The sequence below is a fragment of the Desmodus rotundus genome, chromosome 3 (assembly GCF_022682495.2).
Source record: "Desmodus rotundus isolate HL8 chromosome 3, HLdesRot8A.1, whole genome shotgun sequence".
NCBI lineage: Eukaryota > Metazoa > Chordata > Mammalia > Chiroptera > Phyllostomidae > Desmodus > Desmodus rotundus.
Window position 1 is genome coordinate 67,744,428 of NC_071389.1, and position 20,908 is coordinate 67,765,335.

A 20,908-nucleotide genomic window follows, 5' to 3' on the forward strand; every position below is an offset into this window, starting at 1 on the left:
ATAATGTGTCATTACAGAAACAGATGAGAAAAAGCTACATTTATTTTTATATCAGTGTTTTACAGAAAATTTTTTGTAAAGGTATTAAATCATATTGGAAAATACAGTATTTTACTAACTTTTATTTAGGAAATGGAGCTTTCACTTTATCCCAGTATTTTCTCCAGAGGCAGACTTTGTTTTTATTTCGATGAGTTCTTCTACTCGAGCCAGAACACTTTCAATCAAATCAAATGTGTAAAGTGCCGAATGTAGGACCTGCAAAGCCAAGAAAACCAGTGTTGTTATTAAAGCCTGCATTTCAAAATAAAACAAAGCAAAAAAATAAAATACTTCACATGTGTGTAGCTTAGGAAAAGTTCAGATCTACCTTAAGCTGCATTTCAGGAGGCATATTAGGGATCTCTTCTCCACCTACAGTTACAGAACAAAAGTCTCTAGACTTCTGGACTTCTGAAAGAGAAGAAAACAAAAAAGTCACATGTCAAGCTTAATCATTAAAACAACTCTCAGATTTCAAAAATAAATTTAAAAGTGACTTTCATCATTCCCTAAAAAAATATGTCCACTATTAGTGTAAACTGTCTTAGTGTTTAATAGCTAAGGGCATGCTTAAATCAAGCTATTAGCAAATAAAAATATCGAAATTCTGTAACATGTGAATTAATGTTTAAGTAGCTGGCATCGTTTTGGCATGTACAGGATGAATAAAAATTTATAAATTTTTCTTCAGTATGTAATCAGAATTATACACATTACACTAAAAAAGAATTTCTAGTAATGCCTATAGAAATATTACCATAGCTATATGGAAAAGATCACAAAATTATTGTAGAACTGCTGACTTTAAAAAGTAATTCTGGACCTAAGATTCTTTTTCATAATTTGTACAGATTTACTTGAGGGTGCGGTGGGAGGGTGGACCAAACAATACCATAGGAACACAATGATATCCAAACAAATACCTGTAATAGTTAGATTCCTAATTAGGACTTGAGATTTTTAAACCAGAATATGTTACAATTGCTTTAAATCTTTGTTAATCCAATTTCAGTGTTAACTGGCTTATAGACCTGCTAAGAATAATTTATATTATAAATAAAATGACTACTGTCATAGTTCCTTGTTTGCTGTTAGACAAGTACAAGATAAAAAAGTTCTTTATTCTGAATATAAATAGTTTTAAAATTTGACTGATTTTTTAGACCTAAGCAAAACTGAAATTGCACATTACCAACCTTGGCTATTTTCTTGGCTATTTTTAATTTCTGCTTCATAATGTGCTTTTGACATATTAAGTCCCATATGGAGTGGCTTTAAGTAATTTTTCTCAATTTTTCCAAGTTCTGTCCATAATCCAGTCTGTTCAGAAGAATTAATGAAAAAATTAGTTATTTGGTACAATTGATTGCCTATTATTATACATGTGTTTAAGAGTTGGAGAAACAAGAATTAAGACAGGATCCTTGCCTTGTAAGGTAGAATTTACTCTTTAATAATACATTCACTACTACATCTAGTTATTTTATGTGAATACCAATCAAAACAAAAATTTACTTCGGTCACTACACTCACTGCTGTGCCATTTTGGCAGCTCCTAGTTTTGAGATCAGTAACTTACAAGTTTTGGCCAGGAGAAAAGTATTTGAGAATAATATACATGGTCTAAGACATTTCTCTTTCCCTATAAACATTCCCACAATGACTCTACCTTATATATCCCTTCAACTCTCGATCTTTCCATGATACCCTGCTCACAGATCTAGTTCTAGAGGATTCTTTTCCTTCCCTTTTGATGGAAACTTTTCTAACACAAAGCTGATAAATGGACTTTCTTGGTGATAAATGTAAATGGAGATTTTAACTGCCTGGGACAGCTTAGGTTTATTTGGTCATACATATTAGACATTTTTATTCCAAGAGTACAAGGAGGGGAGTCACACAGTCTTAATTAAAAATAAATAAATAAAGTTCATTGATATTACTAAGTTTCCAGGTACTCTTTACAAAGGAAAACATCTTAGGTAAAAAAGAGGAAACTTAGGAAGTTCTGGTCAAGATGGTGGCATAGGTAAATGTGGTACTCGCTTCCTTCCACAACCACATCAAAATTACAACTAAACTATACAACCACCATTCAGAACTGACTGTAATCTAGCTAAACAGAAGTCCTACAACTAAGGTTATAAAGAAACCACATCGAGACTGGTAGAATAGGAATGCACTGGTCCCACACCCACCTCTGGTGGTTTAAAAGGAGGGATACCTTGGCTGCAGAGCTACCCCCTGAGTAGTGAGGTGTCCCATCCCCAAAGCAGGCCCTCAGCCCAGGCTTCCAGTGCCAGGAAGAGAAGTCCCCATAACATCCCGCTACAAAAATCAGCAGGGATTGTGGCTGAGATGGGAGGGCTGCTGGAGCTCCAGGTGTTCCTCTTAAAGGAATGAATTTGGACTCACTCTGAGCTCCAGTGCTGTGGCAGGAGCTCGAAAGGCACCAGGGACTTATGGGGAGGAACTGAGTGTCTGGCAGCACAGTGAGAGCGAGGGGGCAGCCTTCTCTCAAAAGTGCAGGCAGAGGCCACTGTTTTCTGAGTCCTTCCCCTAGACAGTGGACAGATAGGCACCTTATGAACCTGATTATTACTTTGCCCTGCCCTGGTGATTCAGAAACCCCACTCCACCCAATTTGTCGACCCACACAGTTTCCAGTAGCTTTTCCATACAAACTGCCTGTCTTGGCTCATGCTTCAGATTTGCCTAACATCTCTCAAACAAGCAGCATCTGGCCTCCGCATGCCCCACACCTCTTGCTAAGTGGCCCCAGTGACAGCAACTTGGGTTAGTAGCTTGACATCTCCTGGGCACCTCCAAGCCCAGCGCAAGCAGCAGCTATCAGTAAATTGTTTTATAGCTCATGTTGGGTGGCCCTGGGCAGAACACAGGTGGCCACTGGCCTTGGTCTGCATCTCCTGTGACTCCCCAGAGCCACCTCCACAAGTGACACAAAGGGCAGACTCAGTGGGCACCTGAGTCCTGCTGAAGTCCTGCTCTGTGGGGTAAGCCCCTGCACAGCTGATCCTCCATGGTGGTCACAGCCAGTCCTTGTAGCTGATCTTCCTGGGGTAAACTGTCGCCACTGACATGCCAACAGCAATCAAGGCTCAACTACAATAGAAGGGTGTATACAGCCCACAAAGAGGGCACATCTGGAGTGCCCAACTTGGGAGACTAGGTAGGCTGTGCCACTGGACCCTACATGACATCCACTACATAAGGTCCTTCTACCAAGCCCAGGAGATGTAGCTGCTTTACCTAATACATAGAAACAAACACAGGGAGGCGGCCAAAGTGAGGAGACAGACAAACGTGTCCCAAATGAAATAACAAACTACAGAAAAAGAACTACACAGAACGGAGCCACATAATCTTTCAGATGCAGAGTTGAAAACACTGTTTATAAGGATGCTCAGTGAACTTAGGGGAAGAGTAGATGAACTTGGTGAGATCAACAGAGAGATAGGAAACCTAGAAACCGTAAGAAAGCTCTAGTCAGAAATAGATACACTAACTGAAATGAATACATTACAGGGAATCAACAGTGGCGTAGATGAAGCAGAGTATCATATCAGCAATTTGGAAGATAAGGAAGCAGAACACACCCCATCAGAGCAGCAAAACTAATCCCTCCCCGCCCCCAAAGAAGATACTAAAAGGATCCCCTGGGACAACTTCAGGCATACCACCATTCATATCATGGGGTTACCAAAAGCAGAAGAGAGCACAAGGGATTGAAAACCTGTGTGAAAAATAATCATAGAAAACTTCTCTAACCCAGTGAAGGAAATACACATACAAGTCCAGGAAGTAGAGAGTCCCAAACAAGATGAACCCAAAGAGGCCCACACCAAGACACATTATAAATAAAATACAAAAGGTTGAAGACAAAGAGAAAACTTAAAAGCAGCAAGAGAAAAGAAGTTACCTACAAGGGAGCTCCCATAAGACTGTCAGCTGATTTCTCAAACAGGAACTTTGCAGGCCAGAAGGGAGTGGCAAGAAATAGTCAAAGTGATGAAAAGCAAAGATCTACAACCAAGATTACCCAGCAAAGCTATCATTTAAAATCAAAGGACAGATAAAGAGCTTCCTAGATAACAAAAAGCTGAAAGAGTTCATCACCACCAAACCAGTATTACAAGAAAGGTTAAAGGGTCTTCTTTAAAATGGAAGGGAGGTTTAGGGGATTGGGTGAAAAAGGTGATGGGATTAAGAAATATAAATTGGTAGTTACAGAATAGGGAATATGCTCAATAATATTGTAGTAACTATGTACGGCAGCGGTGTCACACTCATGGTCACTGGGGGCCACATGAGCCTTGCAGTTGCCTTCAAAGGGCCAAATGTAATTTCAACTCCTTAACAGTTAAGAAGTAGTTACATTTATACAGTCCTAAAATTATTTCGGCCCTTTGAAGCAACTGCGAGGCTGATGTGGCCCCCCCAGTTAAAATGAGTTTGACACCCCTGATATCTGGTATCAGATGGATACCAGATTTATCGGGGTGATGACTTAGTAAGTTATATAATGTCTTATCACTGGGTTGTACACCCAAAACTAATATTGTATGTCAACTTTAATTGAAAAATAAAAAATTATTTAAGGGAAAATAAAAAAAGAAAGGAAACCACTGATCCTTAACTAGAACTAGACTACTTGAAAACCTATTTTGCAATGAACTTTTAATCCAAGTATTGACATTTTCCATATAGTCCTCCAGATAAAACCTATCCATATCTATGTTGAATAATCAATAACTTTAGGGACTGTCACACATATTCTTTTAAATCTGTCCTTTCTCATTACTCTTACAATGCTAGGAAAAGTGAAGTTCTTGAGAGGAACTCTCAAGAACCTGTAAATTCAAAAATATGCATACATTTTCACTCAGCATCTATGAACTTACCCTTGAGAAGTAGTTTAAATTGTATGTTGTGCCCTGGCTAGTGTGGCTCAGTGGACTGAGTGCTGGCCTGTGGACAGAAAGGTCGCTGGTTCATTTCCCAGTCAAGGCACATGCCTGGGTTGCAGGCCAGGTCCCCAGTTGGGGGTTTGAGAGTGGCAACTGATTACTGTTTCTCCCGCACATCATATTCCCTCTCTACTCTCTCCTTTCCCCTCTCTCTAAAAATAAATAAGATTTTTAAAAATATATATGTTATAATGATTCCACAGCAGAGATGTTTACAAAAATGTTTAGTGAAAAATTGGAAGTAATGAAAATATTTCACAATAGATTGGTTAAGTAAATCTTGTGATATATCTACACAATGGAAAACTACATAGCCATTAAAATATTGTTCTTCAGTACATATTGGTGAGTGAAAAAAAGATTACACAGAGGACTCAGGCACGGACAATAGGGTGGGGATTGGCTGTAGGTCGGGGGAGAGCAATGGTGGAAAAAAGTGGGACAACTGTAACTGAACAATACAAAAATAAATTTTAGAAAAAGATTACAAACAGTATGATTCTTACAGTGTGATCTCATTGTTAAAAAACAGAACAGTATATACAGATGTACTGGCATACAGCCTAGGACATACACTGCAATATCAACAATGGATGGTGGGATTTTGATTGTGACTTTTCTTTTTGCTTTATTTAACTTGATTTTTAAATAAGGAACCTGTTTTAACTGTATACTTTTCAAAACATTTTAAATTTTGTTTTTAAACTCCCATCTCCATAATAGAAAGTTTTCTTGTCTTCTCATGGAAAACATGGGGTATGTGGTAGTGGGGCAGCACTTCTTCAACCAGTGCTGTCACAGAGGATACTGAGCACGTTACTCTGCCACACGCGCCCACTGCTCTCAGTTCTCGTTCATCCCTATCTCTGGTCTTTCACCTTTCTCTACCGCCCCCGCCCCCTTTAATCTTCTTCCCCTTTACCTCTAAGCTTACAGGTAGAATACACTATTACTAACCAGTATCACTGAAGGCTTTCAAGGCTACAAAGGTTACTGATGACCATCTACAAATCAAAACACATTCAAACAAAATAGAGTACAGAGAAAACACCCTTTTACTCACACCTAGTTTTGTCAAATGTAAACATTTACTGCGTTCACTTAAAAAAGGTGAAGAATTGAGCCCTGGATGCTGTGGTTCAGTGGATTGGGTGCCTGCAAACCAAAGGGTTACTGACTCAATTCCTAGTCAGGAAACATGCCTGGGTTGCAGACTGGGTGTCCAGTAGGGGGGATGGGGGAGTCAACCACACATTGATACTTCTCTCCCTCTCTACCTCCCTTCCCATCTCTCTAAAAAATAAACAAACATATAAATAAAATCTTCTAAAAATAATATTGTAATAACTATGTATACTGGAAATATCGGGGGAACACTTCATAAAGTATGGGATTGTGTAATCACTATGCTGTATACCTGAAAATAATACAAAATAATAGTGAATGTAAACCGTAATTGAAAAATAAAACTTAAAACAAAAAAAGGAAATAAAACACTGTTAAAAAATTTTTGTGACCTTGGGTTAAGCAAAGATTTCACAGAGCCTAAATAGTATAAACCATATAAAACAATAAATTGATATACTGAATTTCATCAAATTAAAAGTCTCTTCTCTTTGGAAGAAAATATTTACAAAACCATACCTATTAAGGACAGGAAAAGGTTTCCTTTTTAAAAAATTGCTTTAAGTTGTAATTCATTCTTTCACCTATTCACTTTTACTTAGTAACAGAAATTCTTTGAAATCTTATTCCCAAAATGATGATAAACTTAATGTTTTACATTCAATCTTTGGTGTAAATGAAGAAATAAACTTCATCAATTCTCTTCAGCCAAGTTTAACCTATTTACTCACTGATACAGGATTTTAAAAAGCAAACATATCGGTTATCAGACATTTTCCTTAAATGTTTTAAATTTCTCCCTTAGAAAGTAATGATTAAAAGTTTATGAGAAATGAGATGTAACAATATATCTAATTTTATTATATTCAGACAATATTTATTATTAATATTCTATTCTTTAATGCCAGGAACATATATTACTTAAAGCAAATACATTTAAGCCTAACCTCTATAATAAAGTCTTTTGCAACCCATAGATAAGTTTAACATATGGAAATATCATGTTTCCCCATAGTTTCAAATTTCATTTCTTATGCATGCCAGAAAATCAGACATATATGTCAACTTTGCTACTCAGTTTTTGAAAACACTTACTAAATGATAACTGTTTTTCTGTTAGAAAAATATATTATTCCTGAGTTCACATGTCCTACCTAGAACTTTCCAAAGGAACAATAAATGAACTTTGATATGATACAGTGGTCATGCTTAGCTCTGATCACTGAAAAAGTTTTAAGAGTGGCTACTCAGTGAACTTTTAAAATTAACAATTTTCACCACCTTTACAATATATAAGATCTAGAGGGAATTCCTTAGATACCAATGCTTTCCAAAATAAACTACACTGATTTCAAACAACTTTGTAGTGTTTCTGGCAAAAAGATAACTGCTAGCCTTCTGCTGTCACTTGTACTCCTGTCAAAAATTTCCACTTAAGTTTTAAAGACCCACAGTTTATTTCCAATTCAGTAAATACTGGCAAAACTTACAACATGTTAGTCTATCATTTTCATTGGACATTTAGTTTTGATGAAATTGTATTTTACGTAATTCTAACTTTAAAGTCTTACACTTATTTTCTTTCTAGAATGTGCCTCAAAGTCAAAGTTTACTAATTAGAGAGTTGATATATTTCTGAATATTGTCACTATTTAAAGTTTCAGATCACCAGTTCAACGTGACCATGGTTTTGTATTTTTATACCTTTTTATTATTTTTCTTCTAATAAAAAAGATTTTGATCTGGGAGTACATCTAAAGAAATCGAAACACTAATTTAAAAGAATAGATGCACCCTATGTTCAATGCTCTGTTATTTACAATCACCAAGACTTGGAAGCAGCCCAAGTGCCCATCAGTAGATGAGTGAGTGGGTAAAAGGCTGTGGTGCATTTACACACTGAAACACTGCTCAAAAAAAAAATCTTATGCTTTGCAACAGTATGGATGGACCTAGAGAGCACTATGCTAAGTGAAACGAGCCAGTCAGAAAAAAATGAGTACTACATGATTTCACTCATACGTGGAATCTAACCAACAAAATAAGCTAAGAAACATAATAGAAACAGACTCATAGGTAGAGAACAGACTGACAGCTGTCAGAGGGGAAGCAAGTTGTAGGGCTTGGTGAAAAAACCTGAAAGGATTAACAAACAAAACAAAACAAAACAAAACAAAACAAAAAACCCTCATAGATGCAGACAACAGTATAATGATTACCAGAGGGGGAGGGGAGGTAGAAGAGGGTACAGGGGGGATAAATGGTGATGGAAGGAGACTGGACTTGGCGGGGGGGGGGGGGGGGGGGGTGAGCACACAATATAGTATACAGATGATGTGTTATAAAATTATAGACCTGAAACCTACATAATTTTGACCAATGTCACCCCAATAAATTCAATAAAAAAAGATTTTGAAGGCAATTTTATACATGCTGGATTAAAGTTTTATAATTGCCATGAATCTGAGGAAAAAATATCTTCCTCAATAAAATTCATTTTGAAAATACAAAGGTCATCAATATAATTTGATTACAAAACTTGACAATTTTATAGACAGTGTTATATTAAGCTTCACAACTAACATTAAGGTTATTAGAGCTTTTTAAAAAACTACAAAGAAAGTAATTTTAAGATTTATCTTAAATATCTACAAAAAGGAACCTAATCTTTTAAAAAAGTTATAAGGATAAAAATTTGAAATGTTCACAAATGCTTGCTTTCAATACAAGTAGTCTCACTGATGGAACAGGTCTGAAATTTTTTCAGTTCTAAAGCTTAACTATACATTCCAAAATTCACTGGCATCATACTCATAAAAGGAAGACTAGGTAGTTCCACGCCACAATGAAATTTATTACCAGAACAAACAGGGACCTTGCAAAGGACATAATCAACCATATAATGAAAAAATAAAGAGAAAATGTATAACACTTTTATCCCTTTCTGCTAACTTGTATGACTTTTATTTATGAATATTGTAGAACTTCTATCACTTGAGTATTAAGTGATATTTATCACTAAGTCATCTGGTTCTGCAAATGACACATACGGGGCATGTTGTAATCTTGGAGAAAGAAACAGAACCCAAAATGGATTATACAAAATTACATGTGTATATATGCCAGATATTTATAGATTTTCCTAAATAAAAAGCATATATTCATACATTACATAATTCAGTTTTTAAAAATTCCTGACACTTGTGGCCTTTACAATCTCAAATTGCTTCCCTTGACTTTGCTTTCATTCTACATATTACAATCACGATGTAAGAAAAAGAATGGGTGTAACAGGCGGATGGGAAAGGATATAAATAGGAAGTACAGTGGTAAGAGATACAATTAGTATTAGAATATTATTATAATTCAAAACAGCTAACCCACATTTAAAGATATCTGCAAATGATAGAGAACATTAGGTATAAAAACCTAAGTTGGTTTTACTAGTAGAGATGCAGGTTCGAAGTTCAAGAAAAGTTATATGAAAATGAAGTGTGAGCGAAGATGCCTGTAACTTATGCAGAGAAATAAAGAGGCATGAAATAGTAGGATGAGAAAGGGAATGACTTATGAAAAAATAAGTCATCTGACAGAAACCCAAAATAGCAGGAAAAGAAATGGATTATTATTCAATTATGAATCACTTTATTTTGAAAGTGATTCAAAATTGAAAGACTGGTTCTTATTTAATTTTCCTATACAACTTTCTGAATTGCTTTTCAGCTTTTTAAAAAAATAAGATTATTGAAACACCAATCCAACAGAACCTATGCAGCCCAATGTTCATAGCAGCACAATTTACAATAGCCAAGTACTGGAAGCAACCTAAGTGCTCATCAGCAAATGAGTGGATCAAAAAATTATGGTACATTTACACAATGGAATTCTACCCAGCAGAGAGAAAGAAGGAGCTTATACCCTTTGCAACAGCATGGATGGAACTGGAGAGCATTATGCTAAGTGAAATAAGCCAGGTGGTGAGCGACAAATACCATATGATCTCACCTTTAACTGGAACATAATCAACAAAAGAAAAAAGCAAACAAAATATAACCAGAGACATTGAAATTAAGAACAATGTAACAATAAATAGCCAGAGGGGAGTGGGAGGGGATAGTGGGGAGAGGGGTCTATAGGAGCTACTATGAAGGACACAAGGACAAAATCAACGGGGAGGGTAGAGGTGGGGGAGGGAGGTGGGATTGGCTGGGGTGGGGTGGAGGGATGGGGAGAAAATACAATTGTAACTGAATAAAAATAAATTAATTTAAAAAATAAAAAAATAAAAAAGAAAGTACATATGGACTGATTAAAAAAAATAAATCAGATTCTTTATTTATGTATATTTAGAGAGGGGGAAGGGAAGAAGAAAGGGAGAGAAACGTCATGTGGTTACCTCCTGCACACCCCCTACTGGGGACCTGGCCTGCAACCCAGGCATGTGCCCTGACTGGGAATCCAATTGGCAACCCTTTGGTTCTCAGGCTGGAGCTACACCAGCCAGGACTGCTTTCCAGCTTTTCATCTGACTAGTTATCCTCTTAGCACACAGCACACTTAACTGCTCAAAAATAGGTACTGGTAGTTCTTTGAATAGAACTGCCTACAATTCAGAATTACTAGAGTATCTTACTTCTCCTTTAATAAAAATTTCTAAAAATTCAGAAGCTGTCATTTTTTGATTAACCACAGCAAACAGATTTGCCTCTCATTTATACACATGACCTACTGCACTTGGGAGAAATGCTTCCACGAAGAACAGGCTCTTAAGCTGCCTGAAAAGATGCCAGGTTGCCATCTCGGACTGGTTTTTTTGCTAATTTCCTTGGTACACAATTCTTATGGTAACTTGTATGGCAATACTTTGGAATATTTGATTCCTATAAAAAAAATTTTAAAACCTTTAAATAAGAAAACAATCTTATAAGCTGGTTTTATCCTTTTCTTCACCACATAATGTTCAAGCCAAATAAAAGTGAAGCACTAGCTGTGAATATCATAGCTGACATTGCATAATGCTAAACTGCTCTGTTTTCCCTCCCTCGGCAGAGGCCTATTGCTGCCCCTGTAGTACCCAGTGCTCCGTACCTGATAAATCTGTTACTCTTAATCAAGAATATTCTTTGTCTTCCTGTCAGGCAAATCAGATCATCTATAGGCAAGGCCTTTCTAGATTACTGAAAAAGTAAAAACTTGAACCTCACCCTAAGGACACCTTCCTGAAAAAGGGCCTTCACTGTTGTTCAATTTTACTTGTTATCTTTTCTACTTTTATCAAAAACTCCTTCAGGCATTAGGATTTACTAATTTGTACTTCAAAGGTTCTGGACACTAGGTGTGTCCTTGTGCAAATTAAAGATCCTTTCTGTACCTATGTTACCTATGAAAAGTAAAAAATAAAGAGTACTTAGAGCACTGTGAAGAATAAATGATAAAGCACCTGACCAGAATAGTGGTTGCCACTGGCGGGGGGAGAGAGAGGTTTGGAGTGATGAGGTCAGAATTAACTGGGTTGGGAAACAGGGAACTTCATGTGATGATAGTAATATTCTATATTTGATATGGATTTGGAAAATACAGATCTACGCATTTGTTAAAACTGTGAATATACACTTAAATTCTGTGCATTCCACTTTCTGTAAATTTTTATTCAAAGATAAACTACACACAGATATTTAACTCAATGCTGAAATATTTAGGGGGAAGTATGCTAATGTTTACCCTGAAATGTGTCAAAAAATTTAAGAGACTGATGGGTGGATACACGTAAGAGTAAATAGGTAGGTAATCAGTGGTCACTGTAACAGCCTTTCAACTTGGCTGTATGTTTGAAAAATTTCACAATACAATGTTAGAAAAGAACAAGGCATCCAGGCAGAGTAAGCACTATCAATGATAGCAAATAACTGTTTTTGGCAGAAGAGGGACTATGAATAGGTGAAATCACTGAGTGGACTAGATTTAATCAAGAGGGAAGCAAACTGCTACTTTTTTCATAAACTTTTTATTTCAAATCATGATACACTTAAAACAAAAAAACAAAAAACCAAAGCTCTTAGGCATCTGTCAACTATAAAAGTCAACTATTTTCGTTTCTTTTATTACTTTCTAAAACAAGAAACAGATTAACAGCACATGTGATTCAGGTAGTTAAAGTTAATAGATATGACACACAGGGAAAGCAACTATTAGAATAGAGTAGGTGGAAAGAGAGATGATAAAAAGCAAATGTAATTTTACTGTATGACAAAACTCCTTCAAATAGTTTTCTATTTATTGAATACCTCTAATGATGCACTATCAAAAATAAATCCAACTTCCCACACATTATCCAAAAGGTGCTATGAACAGAGTTTAGCGCTGAAAACACTTCAATTTGTCATGTTTGATGAGGGACATCCAATATCAGATGGTTTTATTTTATACAGCTCAGACTGAAATCATGACTCATAGGTGTGAGGCAACGGAGGAAGACATGAGGCAACTGAACAAGACATCCAGACGTATGTTGAGCTCCAAAAGGTTAGATGACTTAGGACTTCCAACCTACCCACCCACACCAGGTCTAAGCAATGCTTTCAGCAAGAGAGCAGAGGTACAACAGGAAAAGGAAAGGGAAGCTGGATGTGGGGTGGTAAGGGCTTCTGGGAATTAACTTCAGGTTTCGGAATAATTGTTGGCACTTCTTCCTGCCTTTGTAGCTAGGTAAGATATGAAATACTGGCTTAAGTAGATATTGACAGGAAAATCTGAAACACTCCTTATGCATTATGAATATACTCACAAAAAAACTTACCTGATTGTCATTTTCATTATCTTTGATAACCAAATATCTCAATAAATTTAGTGAAGCCATTATCCTGTTAATTAAAAATATATAATTTGTTACTTACAGTTTTATAAAACCAACAGCAACTTCAAGAATAAAGTAAGCTAAAACTTAGGCTATATTTTTATAATTATGATTGCCATTAAACGTACAAGTGACCCCTGAACAACGCAGGGGTTAGGGGTGCTGAACTATGCAGCTGAAAATCTGTGTGTGACTGTGTATTCCCTTTAACGTATCTTTTGTAGTAGTAACTTATCATTCTTGTTCTTCAAGTTCACAAAATACAACTGTGAAAAACAGTTGTTTTCCTCCCAAGGAAGCCTTGTTATCCCTAATATTTGAGTATATCACCTGTTGTTTCCTGAATATTAAAGTTCCTTTTATAAATACTTATGACCATTTCTCAATAACCATTCTACAACAGCATAATGAAAGTGAAATGACATGTTATATATGAAAAAAACATGATGTCCTAGAAAACAAAACAATAAAACCTAAACACAAACACTTTGCATGAGTTATACACGAGACCCTTGGTTTTTAGTCACCAATGCTGTAGGTCTCTACGAGGTACACGGGAATGCTGGGTATGTTAAAGGTACAAAATCATACTGTTGGTCGTACTTCTGGAAAGAAGGGCTTTTGATTATGTTTTTACATAGTACCTAACTACTTACATATGAAAATCTTTATGTACTCCTATGAATTAACCACAGATCATGTAAAATCAGGAAAATACATTTTATTACTTCAGGTTTCTTTCCCATGTTATTCTCAATTTACTTTGTGAACATTAGGAATGATCACCTCACCTATCTGAGTTTTGCAGTAGATCTGTTTCAGCACCCTCTGGGAGAAGGAGTACCAAATCTAGAAGAGAAATTAGCTGTGGTCCTCTGAACCATTTGTTGTTATGTGTTCTCTGTAAAGCAAAAGAAAAAGTGAGAAAGGCTTTAAATAATAGCTTGATAAATGTGTTTTCTAATACCTTGATACCATCCACGTAAACTATTACACATTAAATATATATTTTTTTATTATATAAAGATATATATATATATATATATATGTATCTTTAATTTCCATTCTGTCAGTCACTATCCCAGACACCTGGAACAAACTCTGCCAGTTTGTGAACACTGGGGCATTCTTCTTCTCTCTCTCTTTTCTAAATGCAATTTCTGAGTATTCACAAACAGATTAGATTTCAGTTTCCACTAATATTTCAGAAGTATACAGCAAAACAAAAAGAAGTCATGTTATCAGCACAAATAATACAATTTAAATCTATAATTAAGAACGTTTCAAAATTCAGGTTTTTAAAAAAGAAAGAGAAATGAGAAAAAATATATACCCTGAAGAGAGAAATAGAAAAAATAATCCATAGGTTAAAAATCAATATTAACGTATTCTACAAATAAATAAATCCTACAAAAATAAAATAAACTGATAACTGATACCTTAGCTATGCTCTTACCTTTAATGATATGTCAATTTGATTTTTGATATTTTGAATAACAAAGGCCTCCACACCCGAGTGATTACTTGTATTCAATAAGCACCTTGAAAGCAAAATAAAAATATATTTGAAATTATCCTGGACTGCATTATAATGATACAGGTTTTACAAATTCAAATTGGTCACGTGCTATTTCTAGGAATACAAAAACCAGTGAAGACAATTAGCAAGATGTTAACCAACTATCAAGTCACCTATTATGGTTATTGCTCTAACTAGCAAATTCTGTTTTACTGGATCAAATCAAATTTGAGTCTTTTTATGCATATAGTTGCAGTGATTTAATATGGCAAGAATGGGTACTAGTATAATCACCTAAAACCTCCCCAAATTCTTCCCTGTGAAAGTAGACTAGCCTGGTTAGACTAACTTAATTGCAAAGAAAGGAAAATCAATCTGAGGAATACAGGTAGAGCAGAGCAGGTGTAAGACCTAAGCATAAAATTGAGATTTCCTGTATCTGCTCTGACTCTATTAATAGAAATGAAGAAAAGATAGGATTAAGAGTAGTTCTGGCCAATCCCAAAGATGACTTCTTAACACTTTAATGACGCCCAAATCTGTTTTTAACTAACTTTTATTACCTAAATGTCAACAAAGTACAGTAAGATCTGCAGGCCAAATCCAGTCTGCGGTTTGTTTTATTGGAACACACCTACCCTTACTACAAAGACAAAACTGAGCATTTGCAACAGAGACTAGCCCATAAAGCCTGTAGTTACTATTTGGCCTTTTATAGAAACCTGGCTCTTCTTTAACTCAGTTACTTTTTCCCTCAAATAGCATTATTAATAGGCTCAACTATTAACTTAAAGTGAATAGCCTCTCATGACTCCAGAGCCATTAATTTCAACTGTGAATAATGGAAATTATTGACATATGTAAAGTTCTAGCAGGACCCTTAACAATCTGCTTAATCTTTTAAGTCTTTTTTAGTTTTACAGTATCTACACTAACTGAAGAAAATATGTACTATTATTCATGTAGTATATATGTGCATATATATGTATCCATAACATTTGATTAACACTTCTCTATCCATCACAGAGGAGAGAATTTATTATAATATGGCTTCCAAGTAGACCTGAATTGCATTTAAAACATACTGAAATTCTATAACCTGGAATAATTAAATGGCATTAATTTGGTTTTTAAATCAACCACACACTTTGCAATTAACCATTCTTGATACATACCTAAATAACGTATATTTGCCTTGAGAATCCAACTTGTTAATATACAGCTGAAGCATAGCTAAACCCTTTTTCCTCTAAAATGGAAGAAATAATACTGTTACATAAACTGAATAAAGATTAAATTGTTTATTAAAATTTCTCACTGTAACTCATTAATTTAGTCCAAATATTTACATACCAATGTCTCCACAGGGCAGAGCGTCATTACTTTGACTAAGCTCTGGAAATAAAAAGATTTTTAATTCAGATGTGAATAGCTCATACTGACTTCAAAGAAACAAGTATATCATCAATGGTAGATACTAAAAATTCAGAGAAGTGAGGGTAGAAGATTTAAAAATGAAGTAAATTTTCCCCAAACCTTTCATTCCACTATAGGTCTACAGAAGCTAAGCGCAGGCCTTTCTGTGATACTGAGTGGGGTGCTGCAAAGTTGTAAACTTAGGAGTGACTGCTAATTTTCAATTATGGGAAGAGTGGCCAAAAATGGTATCAAACATGCAGAAATATAATCCATCATTAAAAATATTTAGGCTTAATACACTAACAAAAGCCATGTTTTTCTATTGAAATAAGTGGAAGAACAAGTCTCTACGGAGACATCTAAGGACCTACTTGGCTATGTTAACAGACAGTACTAGGCAAAATCTATCGTTGGAGGGAAAAACAAAATGTCTTTCTAGAAAGGACAATGTATGCCTTGATGAAGCCTTCAGGACTTGAATTATAATAAAAGTAAAGGAGCTTCATTTTCCAAGGTCCCAGAGAAACAAAATGTTAAAGAAATAAGTTTTATTTTCCATTAGAAGCTAATGTTGTCAACTATGGTAGCCACCAACCACATACAGCTAATATAAGTTTAACTAATATAAATTACATGAAATTTAAAATTCAGTTCCTTAGTCACACTAGCCACATTTCAAGTGTTCAGTGTACGGCTTCCACACTGTACCGTACAGGTAACAGGACACTTTCACCACCACAGAAAGTCCTATTGGTCAGCATGGACTGAAGTTTTCAAAGGATATGGAGAACAAAGTGGGAGAGGGGTCTCAAAAGGCCATTCCTTTACTTAAATTCAGAATAGGAAAGGGGTTATTTTTAAGATTAGAATCCATATTTTACTTACCTGAGGTACAGTCAGAAAACTCTTAATTTCTAAGTACTGGTGAAGTAGACTATTGTCTTCTATTCTCAGCAAACCATTCTCCAACAGATCCTATGGATTAAAATATATGCAGAAAAAATATATAGTAAGGGCAACAGCTGAATTTGCTGGCATAACTATGAAATTAAATTATGATGGGTGAAAACAAGTCTTACCAGTCCTTTGGACAAAACAGATTCTTCTGTTCTGGAAGAGAATATTAAAATTTACTGACATGACTTTCTAAATTTCTTTAGATTGATTTTTTGTTTTAGGAAATAGAAAACAAAAACTGAAATGTAAAGACTTGAAACATGTGTATCATTAAGGGGAAATTCTGTTAAAGAACTTAGTCAAAAATTCTTACATTGGTGATCTTTTGATTTGGCTAATGACATCCAAATACGACCAAAATCAGCTCACTCAGGGCTTGTTTCATGGTATCAAACCAACAGATCTTCAAACAGCAAGTGCTAAGAGGTGACTATACATATAGTACTGCGTATGCCAGTTAGTTAATCTGAAAAATCTTTTCAAATCTTTTTATATAAAAAGATTGAATGGTTTCCATTTGTAATAATACTTTTTAAAGGTTTATAATCATTGTTAACTAAATATTTAAGATCGGCAAGAAAATATAATGTTAGGCTCTAGGTTCTTATTCTAACCATGCAAGGAGTTACAAGTGTTGTTTTTGGCTCAATGACTAAACCGTTTGGAAATCTGAGGAATACAGAACTTCAGATTCAAGTCAATACACACTCTCATTGTATGAATATACAGAAACTAAATAAAAAGAATGTAAAATCATTAAGACATACAAATACAGTAAATTCAAGAGTTAATAACTACTTGTGCCAGGAGACCCTTGGAAACTCCTGCCTTGTAGGCTGGACATTAAGCCTTTGGACATTTGCCCTGTTAAAAATTTTCCGTCACCTAGGAAGAGATGGGTTTGATAAATTGTCACTAGTGTTCCTAGAGACAGTACTGAAAGGCCCTGACTGATCTCAAGAGATAATTTATACATGTTATAGGAAAAGAAAACACAGCATATAGGTTTGCAAAATTCTTAAAGTTACTTTGTAATTTTTTAAAAGAGAAAGTCTTGCTTTTGAAAAAAGTTGTTGAATGATATCACTGTCGACCTAAGTTTTAACAGGTAGACTCAAGACACCTCCTTCCTTTTGATGCAAAGGTTGTATCCATGAAGGAAAAACATGTATTAATCGCTTTTACTGACCATGCCTCCTTAGACAGAGGTGCTACAGGAGCTATGGGGGAATTGAGGTGTTTTAATTTACCAACTTCTGAAATAAGGGAAGAAACCTCAGAAGTTGAAGACTGGAAATCCCCTTATATAAAAGAGATTTTGATGTGAAAAACTTTTGACTCATTTCTGTCTCTCTTGTATATATGTGCTTCATTGTTTTATAAAATAATGAATTAATTAATTAAGGCCTAGAAAATAGAAGGTAGTTGCTCCTGATCTTGACAAGGACTATTTTAGTACTACTACTTAATTCTGAGATGCCATGTGAATGATCTTACCTTTGCAAAAAGACTTCAATATGCCCCATATTAAATCGCAAAAGGTACGATGGGCTAAAATAGAAGAAAAATACATGTATTTTTAGAAATTTGACATACATAAAGTTATGAGTTGAACTGTCTCCCTCAAAAAAAGATATAGTGGAATCCTAACCTCCACCACCTCTACCTCAGCATATGACCTTATTTAGAGATAAGGCCTTTTTTTTAAATTGGGGTAGAAATGGGCAGGGGCAGAGCAGGAACCCCCTACACTGGTGGTAATCAAGTTAAACTGAGATAATTAGTGAGAGTCCTAATCCAATATGAATGGTGTGCTTACGGAAAAAAAGACAGAGACATGCATACAGGGAGAGCAACCTATGAACGCAAAAGCAGAGAAGACTGTTGCATCTACAAGCCAAGGAACATCAAGGATTGCTAGAAGTAAGGCCAAGAGGCATGTAACAGATTCTCCTTCACAGACCTCGAAGGAACCAATCCTGTTCTTGACCTCAAACTTCTAGCCTCCAGAACTGTGAAACAATAAATTGTTATTTCAAGCTACCCAGTTTGTGGTGCTTTGTTATGGTGGCCCCAGCAAACTAATATACGTACTGAAGTCATTTTGGTGGGACAGTGTGCTGAAGAGTATAGGCTCTGGGTCACATGGAACTGTTGAAATTACACCTATCCCACTAATTAGTTGTATGGTCTTAGGTGGTATCTTAACTTGTTTAAGTCTGTTATTCTCCTCTATGAAATGATATAATGCTCTACTTCATAGGGTTACTAGGATTAGGTAGTGCACACAAAACCGTCAGCATAGTGTTTAATACATGGTGAGCACGCAAGTGCTAGCCATTACTGTAATATTTACGTACAAACATATCCCAGGTACTTCTTACATAAACATACAAATGTGCACAAAGGGATACACTCCAGGCCTGCAGGACATATACATAATCCTTATTAAGGACCTTAACAGCCAAAAGGTATTATATTATAAAAATTACATATTTATTTTAAAAAATTTTGATAGACTTTGTGGGAAAAGGAAAAGGTCAAGTTAATATTAACAGGAAGATCCAACCTAAATAGGGTGGTGAAAGGTGGCTTTTTCCTCAGAAAGTGGCATTTAAGGATAAAGATGGTTCTGAGCATATACAAAGGTCCTACAGCAAGGAAAGTTCATGACATATGAGAAACCAAAAGAAGGTCTGTTACTGGAGCATAATAAACAAGAAAAAAGGTGGTAGGGGTGAATCAGAACCACCAACCATGAGGTTATACATAAGCTTGTCTCATGTCAAGGCACTGAGACTTCATTCGCAGAGCAACAAGAAGCCACTGAAGGGTTTTCATTAAGGGACTGATAAATAGGCACTCGGGATTACATCAGGAATCCAGTGAAAAGATGATGGTGATTCAGACTACCCCGTGGGTAACTGGCCAGGCCCTCCCTTACAATATGGGGTGGTCCCAACAGCTTTAACACTACGCCCAATTTAACGCTTTCTCTCTCTTGTCTCTGTCAACACCACCCCAATCCCTTTTCAATACTTGACTACTGGCTTTTGAATTACAGGCAGTATTACTTAAAATACAGAGAGCTTTTGTTTATACTTCATTTAAAATATTTTAGTACAGTAATGAACATATATTGGATTAGATAAATGAGCTTGATGATATTCCCTTTACAATACATGAATAAACCAAACACTACCTCTTACCTTAAGACCATTGGCAGCTGATCAATGCTGATGCCCTGTACAAATACTAGATATGCCAGAGAAGCCAGAGCGTCTGCTAATTGTTTGTCTTCTTCTTCCTCAAGTTCAAGATAATCCCAAGTCCTCTTTTTCCTTCCATGATTAAAAATCATTTTGGGGAAAGGATATCCAATTGCTGATAAAAAACCCTGTGAAATGGATAAAAAAAGGAAGCTATAGCAGACAGACTCTGGTGTGCTGCCCCATATTCACATCCTGTATAATCCCCTCCCCTTGAATGTGGGTGGGACTTGTGAGAGTTGCTTTTAACCAAAAAAACATGCAAGATGCTTCCCATGATTAGATTATGTTACAGGAGAGAAGTGAAGGAATTTTTGCAGATGTAATTAAGGTCCCAAGTCAGCTGAGTTTGAGTTACTGAAAAGCGAGACAATTTTTGGTGGGCCTGCCTTAATTGGGTAGGCTTTAAAAAGAGGGTCCAGGCCCTCCTTGAGAGTCAGAAACCCTTCACTGCTGGCTTTAAAGAACTAAGCTGCTATGTCAGGAGAGAGCCTATGGAGAAGGCTGTATAGCAAGGAACTACAGGCAGCCTGAAGAAGCTGAAAGTGGTCCCTGGCCAACAGTCAGCAAGAAAATGGGGACCTCAACTCTATAGCTTCAAGCAAATAAATTGTGCCCACAACCTGAAAGAACTGAGCAGGAAGATGAAAAAGTTCTGGGGATGGATGGTGGTAATGGTTGCAGAGCAATTGTGAATGTACTTACTGTCACTGAACTGTGTACCTAAAAACAGTTA

At 35.9% G+C, this 20,908-nt stretch overlaps 1 protein-coding gene across 2 annotated transcripts in view; it reads right to left on the bottom strand.

Annotated features, from left to right (window-relative positions):
* Positions 1-24: 24 nt before the first annotated feature.
* The window catches only part of GLMN (glomulin, FKBP associated protein), a 42,029-nt gene continuing 21,145 nt past the window's right edge, over positions 25-20,908 (bottom strand). For both annotated transcript variants that reach the window (XM_053921012.1, XM_053921014.2), the window contains exons 8-19: positions 20,113-20,300; positions 18,401-18,454; positions 17,026-17,056; positions 16,832-16,921; positions 15,881-15,922; positions 15,703-15,776; positions 14,465-14,549; positions 13,800-13,909; positions 12,952-13,015; positions 1,239-1,362; positions 371-453; positions 25-258 (exon numbers count right to left, since the gene is read on the bottom strand). In XM_053921012.1, coding sequence (XP_053776987.1) covers positions 142-258; positions 371-453; positions 1,239-1,362; positions 12,952-13,015; positions 13,800-13,909; positions 14,465-14,549; positions 15,703-15,776; positions 15,881-15,922; positions 16,832-16,921; positions 17,026-17,056; positions 18,401-18,454; positions 20,113-20,300 — 1,062 coding nt within the window. In that variant the 3' untranslated portion in view covers positions 25-141. The remainder of the gene's footprint in view (positions 259-370; positions 454-1,238; positions 1,363-12,951; positions 13,016-13,799; positions 13,910-14,464; positions 14,550-15,702; positions 15,777-15,880; positions 15,923-16,831; positions 16,922-17,025; positions 17,057-18,400; positions 18,455-20,112; positions 20,301-20,908) is intronic.